Source organism: Zalophus californianus, chromosome 14, assembly GCF_009762305.2.
Source record: "Zalophus californianus isolate mZalCal1 chromosome 14, mZalCal1.pri.v2, whole genome shotgun sequence".
NCBI lineage: Eukaryota > Metazoa > Chordata > Mammalia > Carnivora > Otariidae > Zalophus > Zalophus californianus.
In genome coordinates, this window is record NC_045608.1 from 93,489,423 (window position 1) to 93,507,625 (window position 18,203).

The 18,203-nt window shown below is 48.5% G+C and overlaps 1 protein-coding gene across 1 annotated transcript in view; it reads left to right on the plus strand.

Annotated features, from left to right (window-relative positions):
• ATP9B (ATPase phospholipid transporting 9B (putative)) overlaps positions 1-18,203 on the plus strand; it is a 266,980-nt gene that overhangs the window by 196,453 nt on the left and 52,324 nt on the right. Inside the window, 1 exon segment of the mRNA XM_035723907.1 lies at positions 4,325-4,467. Coding sequence (XP_035579800.1) covers positions 4,325-4,467 — 143 coding nt within the window.

Genomic DNA, 18,203 nt, shown 5'->3' on the forward strand with positions numbered 1-18,203 from the left:
GACATTTCATTTTAAGGTGTATCAAATTGCATTTAATTAGTACTCTTATTTATGAACTACAGGAAGTGCTGGCCCTTTAATAGGAATATTTATCTCTTTCACGTATTGACACAAAATATTTGGCCTCACTCCTGCATAAATATCTTTATGCTGTTGCTGTATGGTGTGTTTTACCTGTCAGTACACACACACACACACACACACACACACACACACACACACACACACACACCCTGGTGTGTTTTACCTGTCAGTACACACACACACACACACACACACACACACACACACCCTGGTGTGTTTTACCTGTCAGTACACACACACACACACACACCCTCTCGGCTCCAGCTGGCGCATAGTGTATGCAGTAGTTCACGTGCCCCCCCCCCCACGTAAACACTGAAACAACTCTGAATGGTGGGGAAGGCCTAAATTACCTGTTGCCATTCACCCTGATAATCTGAGCCTATGATTAATATTTGATTGTGGGGGATGTTGAGGAGCTGGGGCTGACATCACTCTGAACAGAAGGCGAAAAGGTGAGTCTCCCTGAAGACCGTCCTTACTGTGCCCCCGTCTCCCTAAGTGTGGCACGGAGCAAGGGTGTGTTCTCGGAGCCCTCTGGGGGGCCCCAGGTCCTGGCACACTCCCAGGCATCCCGCTGCCTCGTGTGCAGCTTCTGACTCTCCTTGTGGCTCTGGCATTTTTTGCTTCAGTTGATCTGGAACCTCGATGCTCCGTTTATTTCTCCTATTTCATTTCCAATCTCTCATCTTCCCACACCCATTCAAAAACTTAATAATGTGATGTAGAATTTGCATATGCCAGTTTAAACTACTTTCATACCTTACCAGATTTTTTGTTTCTTAGGGCTGAAGGCTGTACATTCTTTGTGTCTGTGTGTGTAGTTGATGCGGTTCAGGTGGACTCCCGGTGGATTTAGGTGTGTACCCACCTTTGTTCCACTTACGTGCCATCGGTACCTTCCAAGCTCAGGTTTGCTGACGACCCGCCTTCCCCTAGTGGTGCGCGACATGCTGCCTGCCCGGGTCCGTTCCATTTTATCTCAGGGCTCATCTTTTCTATAAAACCTTCTCCCGACTGTTGAGACAGTGATACAGTAACATAATTCAGTAACCTGCTTTTATGCATTAGTGCCGATACCCACAGTGACCTTCCCTGTAGATGGCATTTTAGAGGTACTATGACAGGCTCAGAAAGATCAAGTGTGTCATTTGTCCAAGATCATAGAACTGGTAAATTTGGAAATTAAAAAATCAGTACAAGTCCCACCTAGCCTTAACCCTGTAAAATTCAGTTGGCCATGCCTCTTCCTGATGGAGCATAGAAAGAGGGTTCGGAGAATTGGGGAGGTTGAGTGGGCCAGAGTTGATTATTGAGATAAGGGAAATGAAAGGGAAAAGGAACCTGGAGTCCTTCGGCAGTTCTGGCTCAGGTGACAGGTGGTCCCAAGGAGTGTTTCCTCTTCCTCGAGAAAGAGTAGATTTCTCTGTTTTGTTTTGTCTGGCACCGGAAGACGAGGAAGGGGGAATGTTACCCTCCATTGTATATATCCATGTAGAGGGGATCTGTGATGAGTCTGAGGTCGGATCGTCTGCCGGCAACAGAATACACTGGTCTCAAGCCCAGGGCAGAGGTCCAGATTCCCAGAAGAGACTTGAATGTTCCCCTCCACGTGCCCAGCGTTGGGAGAGTGCAGCCAGTGAGGATCTTGGTGCCATCCCTTGCCATCCACGGTGTGTCACGAAGAGGTGGATGGGGCGCCTGGATGGCTTACTCAGTGGGCATCCGACTCTTTGTCTCAGCTCGGGTCTTGATTTTGGGGTCATGGGTTTAGACCCCACATTGGGCTCCGCACCCCAAAAAAGAGGTTAAAGATGTCACAAAATGAAAAATTTGGGGGGAGATTCAGATAAAACGGTATCTGTGCCATTTCCCACAGATGACAATTTACAGGAAAAAGCTTTGATTACTTTTGATAGAACTTCTCATTAAGATGACTTTTCTTTTGCTCAGATTAAGATCTACACATACGCCTCAGTCAGGCAGGAGTGTGTGAGCCCTTTTGGGCAGCTGCGTTCCCTGGGGAGCGCTGCAGGCGCAGGGCCTGGCTCAGCCGGGAGCCCGAGTGCCGCCAAGCGCCACTGCACCATCGTATCACAGGACAGTCTGAATGCAGCAGGCAGCGGGTGGGCTGAGTGGGGTCCTGGCCCCACCGTGGCACTGAGGGAAATAGGCCTCCTGTTGCTCCAGGGCTCGGGTTCCCTCCTCCGACATTTCCCGGTGGTGAGGTGAGGCCTGGTGGGACTGTTTGGTCAGGAAGGAGCCCCCAGGAGGCGCCTGCTCCCCAGTCAGCCTTGTGCTCGGCTGCGGCGCCCCTTCTTGACACTCCTGACGCTGCGCAGAGTCCAGGGGCTCCATTTCGGTGTGTGTGACAGCGAGGATCACTGTGGCCTTCTTGTTCACTTGACTGTCTAAAATGGCAGACAGCTTTTCCACTTAATTTGAAATGGATCTCTTGATCACAAAATCACAGTTGGTCAGTTAGCAATAAAATGAGCTTAAAATAACTGGTATCCATTACCTTATGATCTATCTCTGTAATTCTCAAAATGGTAGGCTTAATGTTTTTTTGTTCATAGGTCATGTTACTGTAAAGTACTTTACTAGACGAGCGGAGGTCTAAATTTTAAAATTCTATAAATTAGCACATTACTAAGTATAGTGATGATAATTATAATTACTCTGTCAACTTAGTGTTTGAAGTTTGAGCTTCTAGAGATTTTTAACATTAAAAAGCAAACTATACGAACATTTGACCAAAATATACAATGCATGTAAACTCAAGCTTCTGCTTCCTGTGTGGTATTTCAGTCTTAGTTGAAGATACATTTTCTATGATAGTTTTCACTTGTAAAGTGAACTTGTGTTTTATTTTTCCTTGAAGATTATCCGCATTCTCTGTTCACTGGCCTTGAGGGTGTGTGCCGTCAGCCGAAAATAGCCCACTGACGTTTATTTGTGACTATTTTGTGAAATAACAGATTCTTACAGCTATGTGACAATAGCAGTGGTTTTATTAAGCCCTAACTGTTCATGATTTGAAGAGAGCACCGCAGATGAACCCAGAAGGTGCTCCTTGGGTTTCCACTCCGCCCCAAGCCCAGCAGCACCCTGTGAACTCTTGAAAACTTCCTGCCTGCCTGTGGAAGTCTGTGTACTTGTCAATTAAAACTCTTCTTTCTGACCCGCAGAGTTCTTAGGATTTTTAAGATGTGAGCTTTATGGACAAATAGCTCATTATGATTGTTTTAATTTTCTTTAACTTACCTACAGACTGGACTCTCTCCACTGACTCTGAGTCCTCCACGTTGCTTCTCAAGGGTGCGTTTCTTAGTAGGTAGATCTGTATGAATTGCCGTGTTGGTCATAATGAGTGACTGTCAGCAGCTTCCCTGCATTGTGTAGGTATATCACATACCACATCTGCTCTTTTCTTGACAAAATCAAATCAGGCACAGATTTTTTTCTAGAATTGGAAGCATATCTGAATGGTCTTGAGTCTGAATGTGAACGAGAGCAAAGCTGGTTGTGTGTGAAGTCGGGAGCAGAGTGAGCACGTCAGTAAGCCCCACAGGGAGCTGAGTGCCGCTGGGGTCACAGAGGAGCCCTTCATCCGTTGCCCTGACTGTGAAACGCACATTCTGCACCATGGTCTGGCCCCTGCCACGTCTGATCCCACCTCCTGCCACTCTCCCCCGCTGTGCTTCTGCTCGGGCCACACCACCGCCCCAGTCCTCAGGGAGGTCCCTGCTCGGGAGCCTGGTATTGTGAGGGGCCTAGTCTTCCCAGGATGTGTTTGGTCCGGCATTCATCGTCCCAGGAGAGCATCCTGTTTGTTCTTGTAAAATGAGCGGATCAAGGTCATGATGCATTTTGAATATCTGTTCCGAGTGGGATGCTGCCTGAACCCCTTACACACGCACCATCTCTCCTTTGTGTCTGAGCGGGGGTACTTAACGCACATCCACCTTCTCCTCCCACATCTGCCTCCGCACGCCCCACTGGAGGACCAGGATGAGGAGCCTGTTTACTGTCGCCTACAAACATGATAAGGGGCCTCAAAAGGTTTGTTGGCTTAAGTGTCAACAAATTCATTTATTTTAAAGTCTGAAATACGGTATTACCTACTTAGTTCCCATGAAGTTAAAGATAATACGCCTGTATGGAAAACGTGAGTTTGAACATATCGTGTAGGTTTGGACCCTGCTAACGATTGTAATGAACCGGTTTTGTTTGGCAGTTTGCGTGTGAACTTGGACATGGGCAAAGCCGCATATGGATGGATGATCATGAAGGACGAGAGCATCCCCGGCACGGTTGTGCGGACCAGCACCATCCCAGAGGAGCTGGGGCGCCTGGTGTACTTGCTCACGGACAAAACAGGTACTGCTCCTGGTTCATGTTTGCCTTTGTGTGCTCGCCGGCATCCAGGGCAGGGTGACGATGGTGTGCATGTGCCTGTGTGCGCTCACCGGCATCCAGTGCAGGGTGACCCTGGTGCGTCTGTGTGTGCATGCATGTGTGCGTGTGTGCATGTGTAGCGGCGTATTGAAGTCATTCAAATTTAGGATTTTCCAGACTCCGCTGAACACTGGCACACAACTAACCTTCACCTTTGAATAAACACGGTATCATTAGAATTAGCAAAATGTTAAATCCTTAGAGATTTAAATGACATGTTTATATATTTTTGATTCTCTGCTGCCGTGCCGTTCTTTGTTTTATTAGTGCGGCTTCTGGAGAGGAAATACTGCTTGCCTGTTTATTACAGGATGATACTTGTGAGCTGTTGGAAGAATGTAACAAGATGTGTTTGGGTTTGGTATTTTGACAGTAATGTTCTCCTGAAGAGCCTTACAAGTGACTATCCCACCCTCAGGTCCCTGCCCCAAATTTTATTTGCCCTTATTTCATTTTTCTCTTGTTTCATCAAAGAATCCTTGTCAATCCTTAACATAATAAATAAAACATAAACTGAATCCAGTGAAAATCCTAGCAACAGGTTAAATCCCTTCCTGATTTCTTCATTCATAGTTTAAATTCCTGGTAATTCTTGGGGCGCCTGGTGGCTCAGTCCCTTGCCCATTGACTCTTGATTTCAGCTCAGGTCGTGATCTCAGGGTCGTGAGATCAAGCCCCGTGTTGGGCTCTGTGCTCAGTGGGGGAATCTGCTTGAGATTCTCCCTCCCTCCGCCTCTCTCCTCAGTCACATATGCTCTCTCTTTAAAATAAATAAGTCTTAAAAAATATCTCCTAGTAATTCTTGGTGAACTAGAACTAAGAATACTTGTATAATATGATAAAATATGTCTCAAATAAAATTCAACATTATTTTTAATAAAATACTAGAAAAAGCTTAGGAAAGAGAGAAATCTAACAGCCCTATTACTTAACATGTTTCATTCTGGCCATTGCAGTAAGACAAGAACTAGAAATAAGCTCTATGCCTGAAAGATGGAGCAAATATTTGTAGATGAAATAATGAACCAAGGGAATCAACTGCTAAGAGTACGAACCAATGAAGTGTCAGGTCACAGGTCAGAATAATAAAGTAGCTCCCTGCGTGTCAAGCGGACGGAAGAGTGAAGGCCCCACTCGTGGTAGCGCAAGCGCGTGTGAAACACGTGAGCATACAGACGTGAGGGGAGTGAAGGACGTGTGTGAGGATGATCAGACCTTACAGAGAAACGTGAAGGAAGACGTAAACCATTGAAGGGACAGACTGCAGTCTCCAGCGCAAGGTCCCCAGCGCGAAGATACGGGATTGCGTAGAGCCTGCCTTCACGATGAAATGATAGGTTTACTGCAGTTCCAGTCAAAATCCAGTTGCCTGTGGCACGTGGTTTTGTTTTGTTTTTTAATTTAGAGTGGTTTTTTTTGTTTTTATTTAAGTAATCTCTATCCCCAGCGTGGGGCTCGAACCCACAACCCTGAGATCAGGCGTCACACACTCCACTGACTGAGCTAGCCGGGCACCCCAGCGGCATTTGGTTGTGGTCAGGGTTGGTCATTATGGCACGTCGGGGGCTGTCCCGTCAGGTGATGCTCGTAAGTCCGAAGAACTCCAAAGTAACGAGGGGCTCAGACTCAAGAAGGTAGGCTGCGAAAATGCCATCAGATTTCTCCCTTCCCATCGTCACCGAGCCGACAGGAAAAGATCCAGAGAATAAATCTCAGTGTGGGAGACACGCAGGCGTGCCTCCACAGAGGTTGAGTTATTTCTGGGAGACAGGTAGGACTATTTTGTTGGAGAAGCTGGAGTGAAGCAAACCCAAACTCAAAAAGATTCCTGAAGTGACCCCACAGAAGAGAGTCCTGGAGAATCTGTGAGTTTACAGCACACAGGTCTGTGGGGGGGCGGCACGGGAGGCTGTCAGGCTGCCCACCGGCGGCAGGAAAAGCCCAGCTATGCTCAGCCCTGCATTCAGCAGCCTGGACCTTGTGCATAAATACAATCGGAAACCAGGAACAGCAGCATGCACTCGGAGTCCCGCACAAACAGGCACGCTGTGCCCCAAGTGCACAGATCTGTGCGTGTTCACAGAGAAGCCCAACGGAGCCCTGAGGCAAGGGTGCCGGATGACAGAAGGACTTAGTCACACCTGCAAATTCAGTGTCAGAATTAAACTACGTTTCCACATACCAACAACAGTGGGGGCATTTAATTCCAAAAAGGCCAATTAGAATAGCAGCAAAATGTATAAAGTAATTAGAAATAAATCCAAGCAGAACTTGTGTAAAGCCTGCATGGATGTAAGTTTGAAGACCTGAGCAGGAGCTAAGCGAGAGGGTGGGCATCTCAGTGCCACACCCCGTGTGGAGAAGTCCGACCTGCCTGAGGCGCACCCTGCCCCAGGACCTTGTCTGCACCATTGGTGGGAGCGTTACCTGGTGGCCACCGCTCTGTCCGAATGGACGAGCCCCGACAGCCTCCGCACCGTGGTGCCCCTCTGGCTCCTGCTCCCCAAGGAGACACATGTGCACGCGCAGCAGGAGACAAGCCCAGGGATGTCCATGGCATCATCTTGGACAACAAAACCAGACTGAACATAACAAAAGCGATTATCAGTACAATGCATAAATTGTGGAGTGTTTGCAGTTGAATGCTAACTAGCAATGACGGTGTCACAGTTGAACCAAGAAAGGTCTGGGGCCTTCCCCTCTCGGACTTCTGTGCTCCCCTCCTGCCCTGTGTGCGAGGTGCGCGGCGTGCTTATCCGGGGAGCAGGTGCGGGCTGGGCTGTCCTGTCTGCAGCCCACCTGCTCTCATGGCCACTGAAATCTGCATGTAACACACCTAAGTGTGGTGCCTGTGATTTCACGTCGGTTCGCAAACGAGAAGCATATGTCAGCACACAGTATGCTTGAGGAGTGACTGGTTCTCTCTCCTCTTCCCGTGTCTCTGGATGTGTGATATCAGCAAGGGAAGAAGGATTTTGTGACATCATTTCTTCTTAAAATGCTAACTTTTTAGTATGCATTTTAAATGGTGATGGGGTCATCATTCTCCTTTGTTTCATCATAGCTCCTCCATTTGTCTTTGAATTCTGAGTTCCATCCAGGATAAGGATGAGTGGTTTTGCCCAGAGTCATAAAGTAAAACCCCATTTTCCTCATGTCTCACTCTGCTGCTTTGACAAAGCAAAAATAAATAATCTGGGCTTCTGATATTTAAAAAGAATTACAGAATATCATATAAAATATGTGAGTGAGAGAATCTTACACATTTCAATTTCCAAGAGGCCTTTTTGTTCCAGAAGTCACTGAAGGGACTCCCTGTCACCACTTCCTAGTGTTGGAGCCATATGGAGTTTTAAACATTTTTAGTGTTTTTAAAAATTTTTGGTCTTGAGCTTTTTCAGACCCTTTCTCCGTAATCGGGAGGTGAACGCCACCCACGGCACATCAGGCGAGCCACACGCTGTGCCAGCCCTGTGCCTGTCCTCGCCCTGGGACCATGGGGCCGCGGGCACTTGCCCTTCACGGGTCCTCCTCCCTGAGGGCACTCAGGAGGGAGTATTGCCTTGGCTGCTTCTAAAGGCCACACGGACCAAATCGCAGGAGAAGGACATCGAGGACGAGTTGTGTAATTGTCACAACACTGCCAGCACATAGTAGGACTAGTCTAGAAACCAGCTTCTCACACAGATGGAGGCTGCCAGCACACGGGGGTTGGGCCCTCACCTCTGGGCAGCGTGCGGCCTCCAGGGACCCCCAAGCCTCCGAGCAGAGCCATGTGTTGTCTGCCGGGAGGGCTGCATGGCCCGAACTTGCGCTCACCTGCCCTGCCGGGGGGTCCTGCGCAGCTGCGTATCTGTTGTTACTGGGAAGCGTCGTCCGGCAGGGACTGAAGTAACTGTGCTCTGTGTTGTAGTATTCTCGTCGTGTGACTGATTCAGGTCCTCTGCAGTTGGCCGGGGCCCAGTGGTCACTATGGTGGGCTCCACCATCGCAGAGGGTCTGACGGGGGTGGTGGTTTGGCAGAGGGTAGAGAACTTGGGGTATAAGACCGTTTGCAGACATCATCTGCTTAATCGAATGAGCTGCTGTGTGAGGAGCCTTTCGCTGCTGACCTGCCCATAAGGCGGTCCTCGGTGTGATCGTGATCGGGCTTGTGCCTCATCAATACGCTTTCTGACAAGAAGCGTCCATCACGCGGCCTCTCGTTTGCCCCAGCAGAACAGAGAACGAAGTGTCCCGCAATTGCATTACAGTTTCCTTCTTGTGGACAAGAAAGCAGTGTGGTGTAATTAGGTTTGATTGGGGTGCACGTTTCCGGTAAGATCTGAAATGAGTGATGTTGCCATAGTGACGCGTGTGGCCAGCAGTGCGTGAAACATGAAGCAGTTCATTCGACAAGAGCGGACATCTGTTAGCTGCCAGGGTGTAGAGCATGTTGACACTGACCAGAAATGGTGGACGTGCCGTGATAAATGAGCAGACGGCGCTGGCATGCTAGGGCAGGTCGTCTGCACCGAGTCCGCTGGGGAGCCCCCACCTCTGCGCCGGCTGCTCCTGAGAGCGGTGCTGCGGAGGGCTCGGAAATCATAAAACTTCGCTCCGACTGCAGCCTGTTAGAGCGAGCCGCGAATTCCTTTGTTGGGAATCTTTATGCTCCTGTATGACAGAGCATTCCCAAACCACGCCCTGAGACAGGTCGTTTAGGATGCGCGCCGTGTCGATAGCACCCGTTACCTGGCTTGGCCGTGCGGTTTGCACCCGGCTCGTGTCAGCTCCCAAGGCCGCATCCTCTGCAGCGGGAAGCGCTGTGTCCACAGTGGCAGGGGCAGTGGACCATGGCGTGCGTGCCTCGCCGGGGAGACCTGGAGCTGGGGGTTATGTCCCGTAAGCCAGGGGCCCTGTAAGCTGGGGCCAGGCACAGGCTCTCTGGCCTGCAGACGACAGCTGGGGCCTCTGGCGCCAACACACCTGCAGGGTCTGGCACTGTGCATGACCGGAGCGCGCACTTGTGTGTGTGCTGGGCTGTTCACCCCAGGTGAGGCACTTGATGCAAGCAGTGGTTGAACAGAGGCCTATTGTACTGGGAACCGCGGTCTTCTGAGAAAGCCTCATTTACAGCAAATACAAATTAACAAAGAATATGGCCACAGTCTGCAGGGTATTAGAAGTTGTGTTTCCATCCCTCATTGCTTCGTTGTAAAGTCTGAGTAGCTTTGTGTTGATCTCACGTGATCATTGCTTACAGCCTGGATCCTGCGCTGGAAGTCCATGGGGTTGGGTGGGTGGCCTGTCCCCAGTGTGCCGCGGGCAGACTTCCCTTTGTTTCTGTGTGGTTGCCACGCCCTGGCTGTCCCACGCACGAGCTGCGGTGTGGCCACGCCAGCCGCCAAACACTGGGTCAGAACACTTTGCAGCTGCGTCTCCAGCAACGTGTCCTCTGCCTGCCTGTGAATCTTCTCCGTTGCCGCCCTGAGACGTGTGCCTGCAGGACTTTGTCCTTAGAAATTGAGTTCCCCTCTACCTGCTTTGCTGCTCGTCCTCCAGAGCACTCTGCCTTATTAAGGAGCTACAGCATTTTCCTTCTTCAGGAATCACAAAACACGCCTTTTGTCCAAAGACATTTTCCGTCCCTGGCGCTCTCCTAACGGCCAGGTCGCAGGGAAGCCTTCTGGTGGCGTCTGCCCATCCCTATCATGAAGCTTCAGACTTGGGACATACTAACAGTTGAATTAAGATGACAAAAATTGTATGACCTATCAATTGATTGAAATCATGAAACTTGTTTAAGATTTGAAAAGCGGTTTTGCATTACTGACTCTTTTAGTAACTGGTTTAACCTTAGACGCCCCTGCTGTACAAGAGGGTGTAGAAAGTCTCAAACTCGCCCTGACTTTCCTGCTCAGCGTTTTAAAGGGTCCACTGTGAAATAGAAACATCATTGAAAGTTAAAAAGATCCTTCCAGGATTCACCTTAGTATGTTAGAAGATATGCGCCCCTATATAAAGGAGCGTCTGCATACATAACCCAGTCTCTCACCCAGCGAGATGCAGATGCATTCATCCAAATGGCAAAATAACTGAGCCAAAAATTTCATCATTTATTTGATGAAATGATAGTCATTTGTTTGAATATGTCTGTTATAACCTGCATAAAACGTGATTTATCAGCAACTAGGACGATGGTACCAGATGCAGCGTTTGACTCGGACGGCAGGCCACTGGGGCAGGTCGCGCCAGCGTTGGGCACAACCACCGTGTGCTGTCAGTGCGGTCCGAGCTCCCTCACAAGGCCACCTGGTGCACAGCAGCAGCCCCCTTGCTTCCCTGCCCTCGCTCAGCCCTCGGTGACCCCTGGTCGACCGTATGCCTCAGCCGGTCTGCCTGTGCTGGACTTCTCCCAGGAGTGGAAGCTCACACCGTGTGGCCTTCTGTGTCTGGCTTCGTTTGCTCAGCAGACACTTTCCAGGTTCACCCGCACTGTCGCGTGTCTCAGTACCTGACTGCTTTCTATTGCGGGCGATACTCCGTCGTGTGGATAGACCACATTTCATTTCCATCTCAGTTGAAGGACATTAGTGTAGGTTTTCCTGTTTCTGTTTGAAGAATGCTGCTATGAGCAAGGTTCTAGCCAGGGCGGGTAGGCAAGAAGAAAAAGGCATCCGTGCTATAAAGGGGAGTGAAGCTAGTTGTGTGTGACATGGTCTTCAAACAGAAAATCATAAGGAGGGGTGCCTGGGTGACTCAGTCGTTAAGTGTCTGCCTTTGGCTCAGGTCATGGTCCCGGGGTCCTGGGATCAAGCCCCTGCTCCCCAGGAAGCCTGCTTCTCCCTCTCCCGCTCCCCCTGCTTGTGTTACCTCTCTCACTGTGTCTCTCTCTGTCAAATAAATAAAATCTTTAAAAAAAGAAAATCATAAGGAATCCCCTAAAATCTGTTAGAAGCAATAAATGAATTTAGTAAGGTTTGAGATACAAGATGAATATACAAAAATGAATTGTATTTCTATACGCTAGCAACGAACTATCCAAAAATAGAATTAAGAACACAATTCTGTTTATGATGGCATCAAAAAAATAAAATCAGTATTTTATAGTGTTAAGATGGCAGTAGGATTCCCCAAATTGATTTACAGATTCTACACGATTCCTCTCAACATCCCAGCTGCCTTCTTTGGAGAAATTGACAAGCTGATCCTAGAATTCCTGTGGAAATGCAGGGAGGGTGGGCGCCCAGAGTGGTGTAAACAATCTTGGGACAAGAGCAAATGGAAGGACTCCACAGTTCCCCATCCCAGAGCCTGCCACCAGGCTGCAGGGATCAAGACAGGATGGTGGTGGTGTGAGGACAGACCTTGAGATCGAGGGGGTGGCATCCACAGTCCGGACATCAGTCCCTAGCTGGACACTCAGACGACTTCCAATAAGGCTGCCAGGACGGTGTGCCGGGAGGAACTAAAGCCTGACGCTGCCGGTCGACTGGATTCCAGCACGGGTGCCGCCATCCTCACTGGGGAGGACCAGCCCCTTCAACTGACAGGCAGGGAGAGCAGGACGTCCACATACAGAAGAATGAAGGGGGACCCCTACCTCACACCACACACAAAAACTAGCTCCAGATGGATCACAGACCTAAATTTAAGACCTAAAATGATCATTTTTTTAAACTGCTGACTTTTCAGAAACTACTCTAAACTTGTCTTTTGTTTAATTCTCTTTGGCTCCATTAAGCACCAGAATAAAGAACTTCTAGGTATCTATCTTAATAAAAAGCTTTATAGGGCACCTGGGTGGCTCAGTTGGTTAAGCGACTGCCTTCAGCTCGGGTCATGATCCTGGAGTCCCGGGATCGAGTCCCACATCGGGCTCCCTGCTCAGCGGGGAGTCTGCTTCTCCCTCTGACCTTCCTTCCTCTCATACTCTCTCTCTACCATTCTCTCTCAATAAATAAATAAATAAATAAATAATCTTTATAAAAAAAAAATAAAAAGCTTTATAAACATAACCCCAAAAATAAAATAAAAAATAAATGTAAACAAAGCCCAAAAGAAGAAAGAAATAGTTTAAATCTGGATATGTTATCTTTTAATTATTTTAAACTAAATATTTAAATGCAACAGTGTATTTACTATTTTAGCATGTGCTTGTATGTGTCTATGGGAACTCTGTGGCCTCCCATAATTTCAAGGGGTCTTTGTGCATTACCCTAGAGAGTTCTCCAAACGGCAGCAGGAAGCAAACGTAACTGCGTAGTTGGAGTTTTCATCTCAGAACTTAAAATGCTATCACCAGGCTGACTGAGGACAGTGAGCTAAAGCAGTGTATTACAGTAACAGTCACTCGGGGCACCTGGGTGGCTCAGTTGGTTAAGCGACTGCCTTCGGCTCGGGTCATGATCGTGGAGTCCCGGGATCGAGTCCCGCATCGGGCTCCCTGCTCGGCGAGGGGCCTGCTTCTCCCTCTGACCCTCCCCGCTCTCCTGTACTCTCTCTCTCTCTCATTCTCACTCTCTCAAAATAAATAAGTAAATCTTTTTTAAAAAAAAGGTATATATGGATAGTAGAATTTACATAAGGAGACCAGTATAAATGTAAATTTATCACTAGGTAAGTAAATGTGTAACTGTCAAATCTTAACATAATTTAGGGCGAGTGCCTCTGAACAGTTCTGTGATTCTGAGCTGATGCCAGTCGACGGCCTTGCTGAGCACCCGATGTGGGCGGAAGGCATCCTGGTCAGTATAACCTGTGGGTCACTGGCATGGCCCTATATGTAAATTCAAATTGTACTCTCCGAAATCTCATCTTTAAGAATCTACCCCACATAAATAATGGTTTTGTAGCTGCATTTTTTGGTGATAACAAAAAATTTTAAACCATCTGAGTATCCGTGTTTGGGAGGAAGATCCAGCAGAACATTGTATACCATACTGGGTTTATGGTATACCCCCTAAAAATAACATGGAATACCCCTGTGTGTAGTCATGTGAAAAAACAGTTTATAAATGCATACTTGTCTCTACCAGTGGAAAAGTTGGAAGAGGTTATATACCTAAACTAGGTGATCCCAGGGTGTGAGAGGGTACAACAAGTATTTACAACTTTTAATATAAATGAAGGCCTCCAGTTCCAGAACGATGGAGTGGATGTTCTTCTCCCTGTCTGTCCTGCTGAGCACACCATGCACCTGACGTGCTACGTGCAGCGCACATAAGAAGACTGTGAGCGGGGAGGGAGGAAGGCAGGCTCGCCCCATCAGGAGGACCAGCAGTCAGTTCCCTGGTGTTCCGCTTCATGCCCAGACTGGGGCCTGGAGAAGCCAGCGATGCAGAAATGCCAGTGGGCACAGACAGGCCGAGAAGAGCTGCTCTCTGTGACCAAAGGAGCAGCCTGGCAAGACGGGAACACTCACGCTTCCATTCCAGCCGTTGGAGAAAGCACAGCACATGTGGCCCCGTGATGATGTGACGGACGGAGGAGTCACCACGGCGGTGGCCATCCCATGGCCACATGTAAGTGTGTCCAGTCAGCGCATGGTGCAGCAGCAGCTTGCACAGTGTTCCCTGTCCATTTGTGCTCAGCAAAGGCCCCACCCTCTGCCTCCGAAGACCAAGTGGGGACCCTAGACTTCCAACCTCTCCTGGCTGTCCACAGATGACCCAGCTCCCAGGCCAGCATGGAGTCCAAGAAGGCCAAGGGTCGGACTTTCATGTCTGCTGGGCGGGCAGCCTGGACGGCCATTGTCACAAACAGAATCAGCGCGGTGAAGAACTGATGGGTCATCCAGACTAGGGGTGGGCGAGGGCATGGATGTGGCCACGGATGCAGGCGAGGACCATGTTGGTGCAGATGGGGTGCCTCTGCATCTTGATGGCCATGCTGGCCATGCAGATCCACACATGACAGTGACGTGAAGCTGACATGCTGCGCAGTGCCGGGCACTGGTCTGATCCTGCGCCACTCAACATAGGGACGGCCAGTGGGGTGCCAGGTGGGGGATGCGGGCAGCCCCCTGTGCCACTGTGGAATCCAGAATTGCTGCAGGAGAAGTCAGAAGAGAGGCCAGCAGCCCTTACTCAGGAGGCTGGCGGACACGAGAAAGGCCTGTGGTAGGCGTGCCACCCAGGGGGAGGAATCACACATTTCCTTGTGAGGTAGCAGTTTTTTCTTTAAACTGGAGTTGTTTCTTATGAAATGCATATTTTTCTTATTTTTTCCTATCATTTCATTGAGATTCCTGGTAGTTGCTATTTTTTAAACTGGAGAGCTCTAATTCTGTAATCGTCTAGCATTTCAGGGGCCTGGCAGGTCCCAGCAGCCGTGAAGTGCGCTGCCCAGCTGACATTTCATGTAGACGGTGGACACTGCTGGTTGTGTTTGAGGGAGGGAGGAGAATGAAGGGTCCTTATTCTAGGAAGGTGGCACCAGTCAGGAGGTCAGAAGCCATTCCCGAGTCTCGCAAGTCGGGATGAGCGGTGAGGGCCCCAGAGTACATGTAGCCGCGGCAGAGCCCCCGCACCACACCTGTGCGGCTGGTGTGAGGAGGTCTGAGGGTTGGCAGAAAGGACGGAGGATGATGAGGGCAGCGTGTGGGGCAGCTCCGTCACCCGCCTCCGCCTGCATGCCTGTGGACCCCCTCGCCAGCCTCAGCCGGTGTTTCACAGTGGGGGGGTGGGCGGCAGGGGGGCAGCAGTGCCCGCAGTCAGGCGCTCAGGGGGCGCTCCGGCAGGGGCGGGTGCTGCTGGTCAGGGGGCGTGCGGGCCAGGTGGCGGAAGGGGAGGCAAAGGCTGTGCGTCCACAGGGTAGAACAACCATCCTAGAGGAAGAGTGGGTGGAGCTGGGCGCTATGAGATCTGGGAATGGTGACACCTTAGACCCTAGAATGTCTGCAAAGCCAGAGAATCCTAACAGTGTGGCCCCAGCACAACACACACACAGACCAGGGGAACAGATTCAAGAGCCCAGAAAAAACCGCACCCGTGAATGGGCAACGAAGGTAGGACGAGGGGGGCAAGAGCGGACAGTGTCCTCGCACGTGGTGCCACAAGAGCTGGACAGCAGCGTGCGGAAGAAGGAAACCGGCCCTTTGTCCCGCACCACACAAGAGGAACACAGGACTGAAGACCAGAAACCACAGAGGTTCCAGAGGAGAACACAGGCAGTAATCTCTTTGACATCGGCCTTATCAACATTTATTTGGAACTGTCTCTCCAGGGAAGGGCAACAAAAGCTAAAATAAACAGACAGGATTACATCAAATGGGATTTCATCAGACTAAAAAGCCTCTTCAGAGCCAAGGAAACCCATCAGCAAAATGAAAAAGGAACCTATTGAATGGGAGCAGATATTTTCAAATCATCCATCCTGTAAGGGGTTAATATCCAAAAACATATGAAGAACTTAGACAACTTAGTATCAAAAAATTTAAACGCCCCAGTTTAAAAATAGAGGATCTGAAAGGACATTTTTTCAAAGAATACCTGTAGACACATGAAAAGATGCACAACATCACTAATCGTGGGAGAAATACAAATCAAAACTACGATGATACATCTCCTTCACGCAGGTCACAGTGGCTAAAATCAACAGGTGTCGGCAAGGATGCAGAGAGAGGGGAACCGCCGTGCACGGCTGGTGAGAACGCAAGCGGGCGCAGCCACTCTGGAAAACGGTGTGGAGGTTCCTCAAGACATTAAAAGGAATCACCATGTGATCCAGCAGTTGCACTTCTGGGTGTTTATCCAAACAAAATGAACACTAATTCACAAAGATACACACCACCCCTATGTTTGCAGCAGCATTATTTACAATATCTGAGATCTGGAAACATCCCAAGCATCCATCCGTAGATGAATGGATACGGGAGAGGTGGTAGAGACCTATGTTACTCAGCCATAAAAATGAAATCTTGCCATTTTTGACAAAAAGGATGGACCTAGAGGGTATGGTGCTCAGTGAAATGAGTCCGAGAAAGCCAAAGTTGCAGAATCTAAATAACCAAACACAAGAGAAACAGACTCAAAGACATGGAGACAAATGGGTGGTTGCCAGAGGGGAGGGGGCGGAGGAGGGTGGAGAGCCGCAAACCTCCGGTTATCAAATGAGTCCCGGGGATGTACAGTACCGCATGGGGAGTGTGGCTGGTGATACTGTACTAGGGCCGTGCGGTGACCGATGGCGACCGCACTCAGACGGGGAGCATTTTGTATAAAAATAGCGAACCGCTGCCGTGTACACCTGAAACAGATAGTGTATGTCAGCCTTCAGTTTTCACAAAAAAGAAACACGGAAGTGATCCATCCAGTTCCAGCAACAGCACTGTGAGACGGTGGGTCTTCGCACTGGGTGAACTGGGCGCATCCCCGTTCCATCCCCGCGGATCCCGCGGTGTGAGCCAGTGAGCAGGGCAGAGCACCCTTCGCTTAGGGTCTTTTGCCACTTGCGTTCAGTGGTTTACAAACCTAAAGAAATAATAGTTTATTCTTGGTAGGAACTGTGCGGGTGTAGTATTCTTATTTTTGCCATACGTGTAAAATTGTTAGTAATAAAAAGGTTGAAAAGTATTATTTATTGTCATCGTATTTATAAACTGCCTCATACCACAGCCCACCATAGATTAGAAGCCTCACATTCAGTGTATGTCAGAGGAAAAGGTGTCTACAGGAAATTCTTTAATTATGTCAATCTGATAAGTAAAATATTTTTTTTTAAAAAATAAATTTTCAGGGAACTGCTCATTTGGACACACATAACAGAGGTGAGCTTGGTGCTTATTCTAATAGGAATTAATGTACAATTTCATTAGCTTTTGATGATAGGTAACTATCGTCTTCATCTCAAATCTTTGATGTAAATAATTTCTAGAACTTCCTTATTTCATTTGGAAGCTGAATTGTTTTTAATTACATTCTTTAAACTATTTTAATTAATTCTGCTTTACTTAATGAGGATGACATAACCAGGAAACCCTTTTCAACTGTACTTCTCACATAATTTTGATTTCAGGAAACTTAGGTGCCATTTAATTGAGGTACTAAATGGGCTAAATAGAATTTTGAAAAAGCAAAATTTCTAAAACTGATCAGCATCCCTGAGAAGAGCTGCTCTTTGAAATTTATGAGACCCTAATGTATGTATTCTATCCATTCTTGTAAGGTTATTCAAAACAGTCTCTGAAACAGTGTTATGAAATACGGATTTTCCTTCATGTTAACGTAGCCTTCCTGTCCTGTAGTGGGAGTTCTGAGCTATTTTGTTTTGAACACCAATGTGTATGGAGTCATGGATAGATGTGAAAACACTTTTTATTATATCTTCCACATCACATGTGCCAAAGAAAACAGAAGTTAGTTAATATTTTATGGGTGCCTTGTAACCGTGTGGAAAGCCCAGCTTCTAGCTGACTGGGGATAGGATTGTTCATATCCACATTGATAATTACATCAGTCAGTGGGTGACCCTTCTGTGAGCTGTGAGGTAAGTGCAGAAAAGCCCGGGGGCCTACATGACCGCACTTTTCGTTACCGTACCTGACGCACATGCTCACAGGTGTTCACACTTCCCCAGGTTGCTTTACTTCTAGAAAACGCAGTAAGCAAAAATCATATGTGCGTATTGTGTGTGCATTTTTATATTAAGTGATACACATACACAATGTTTAGGGT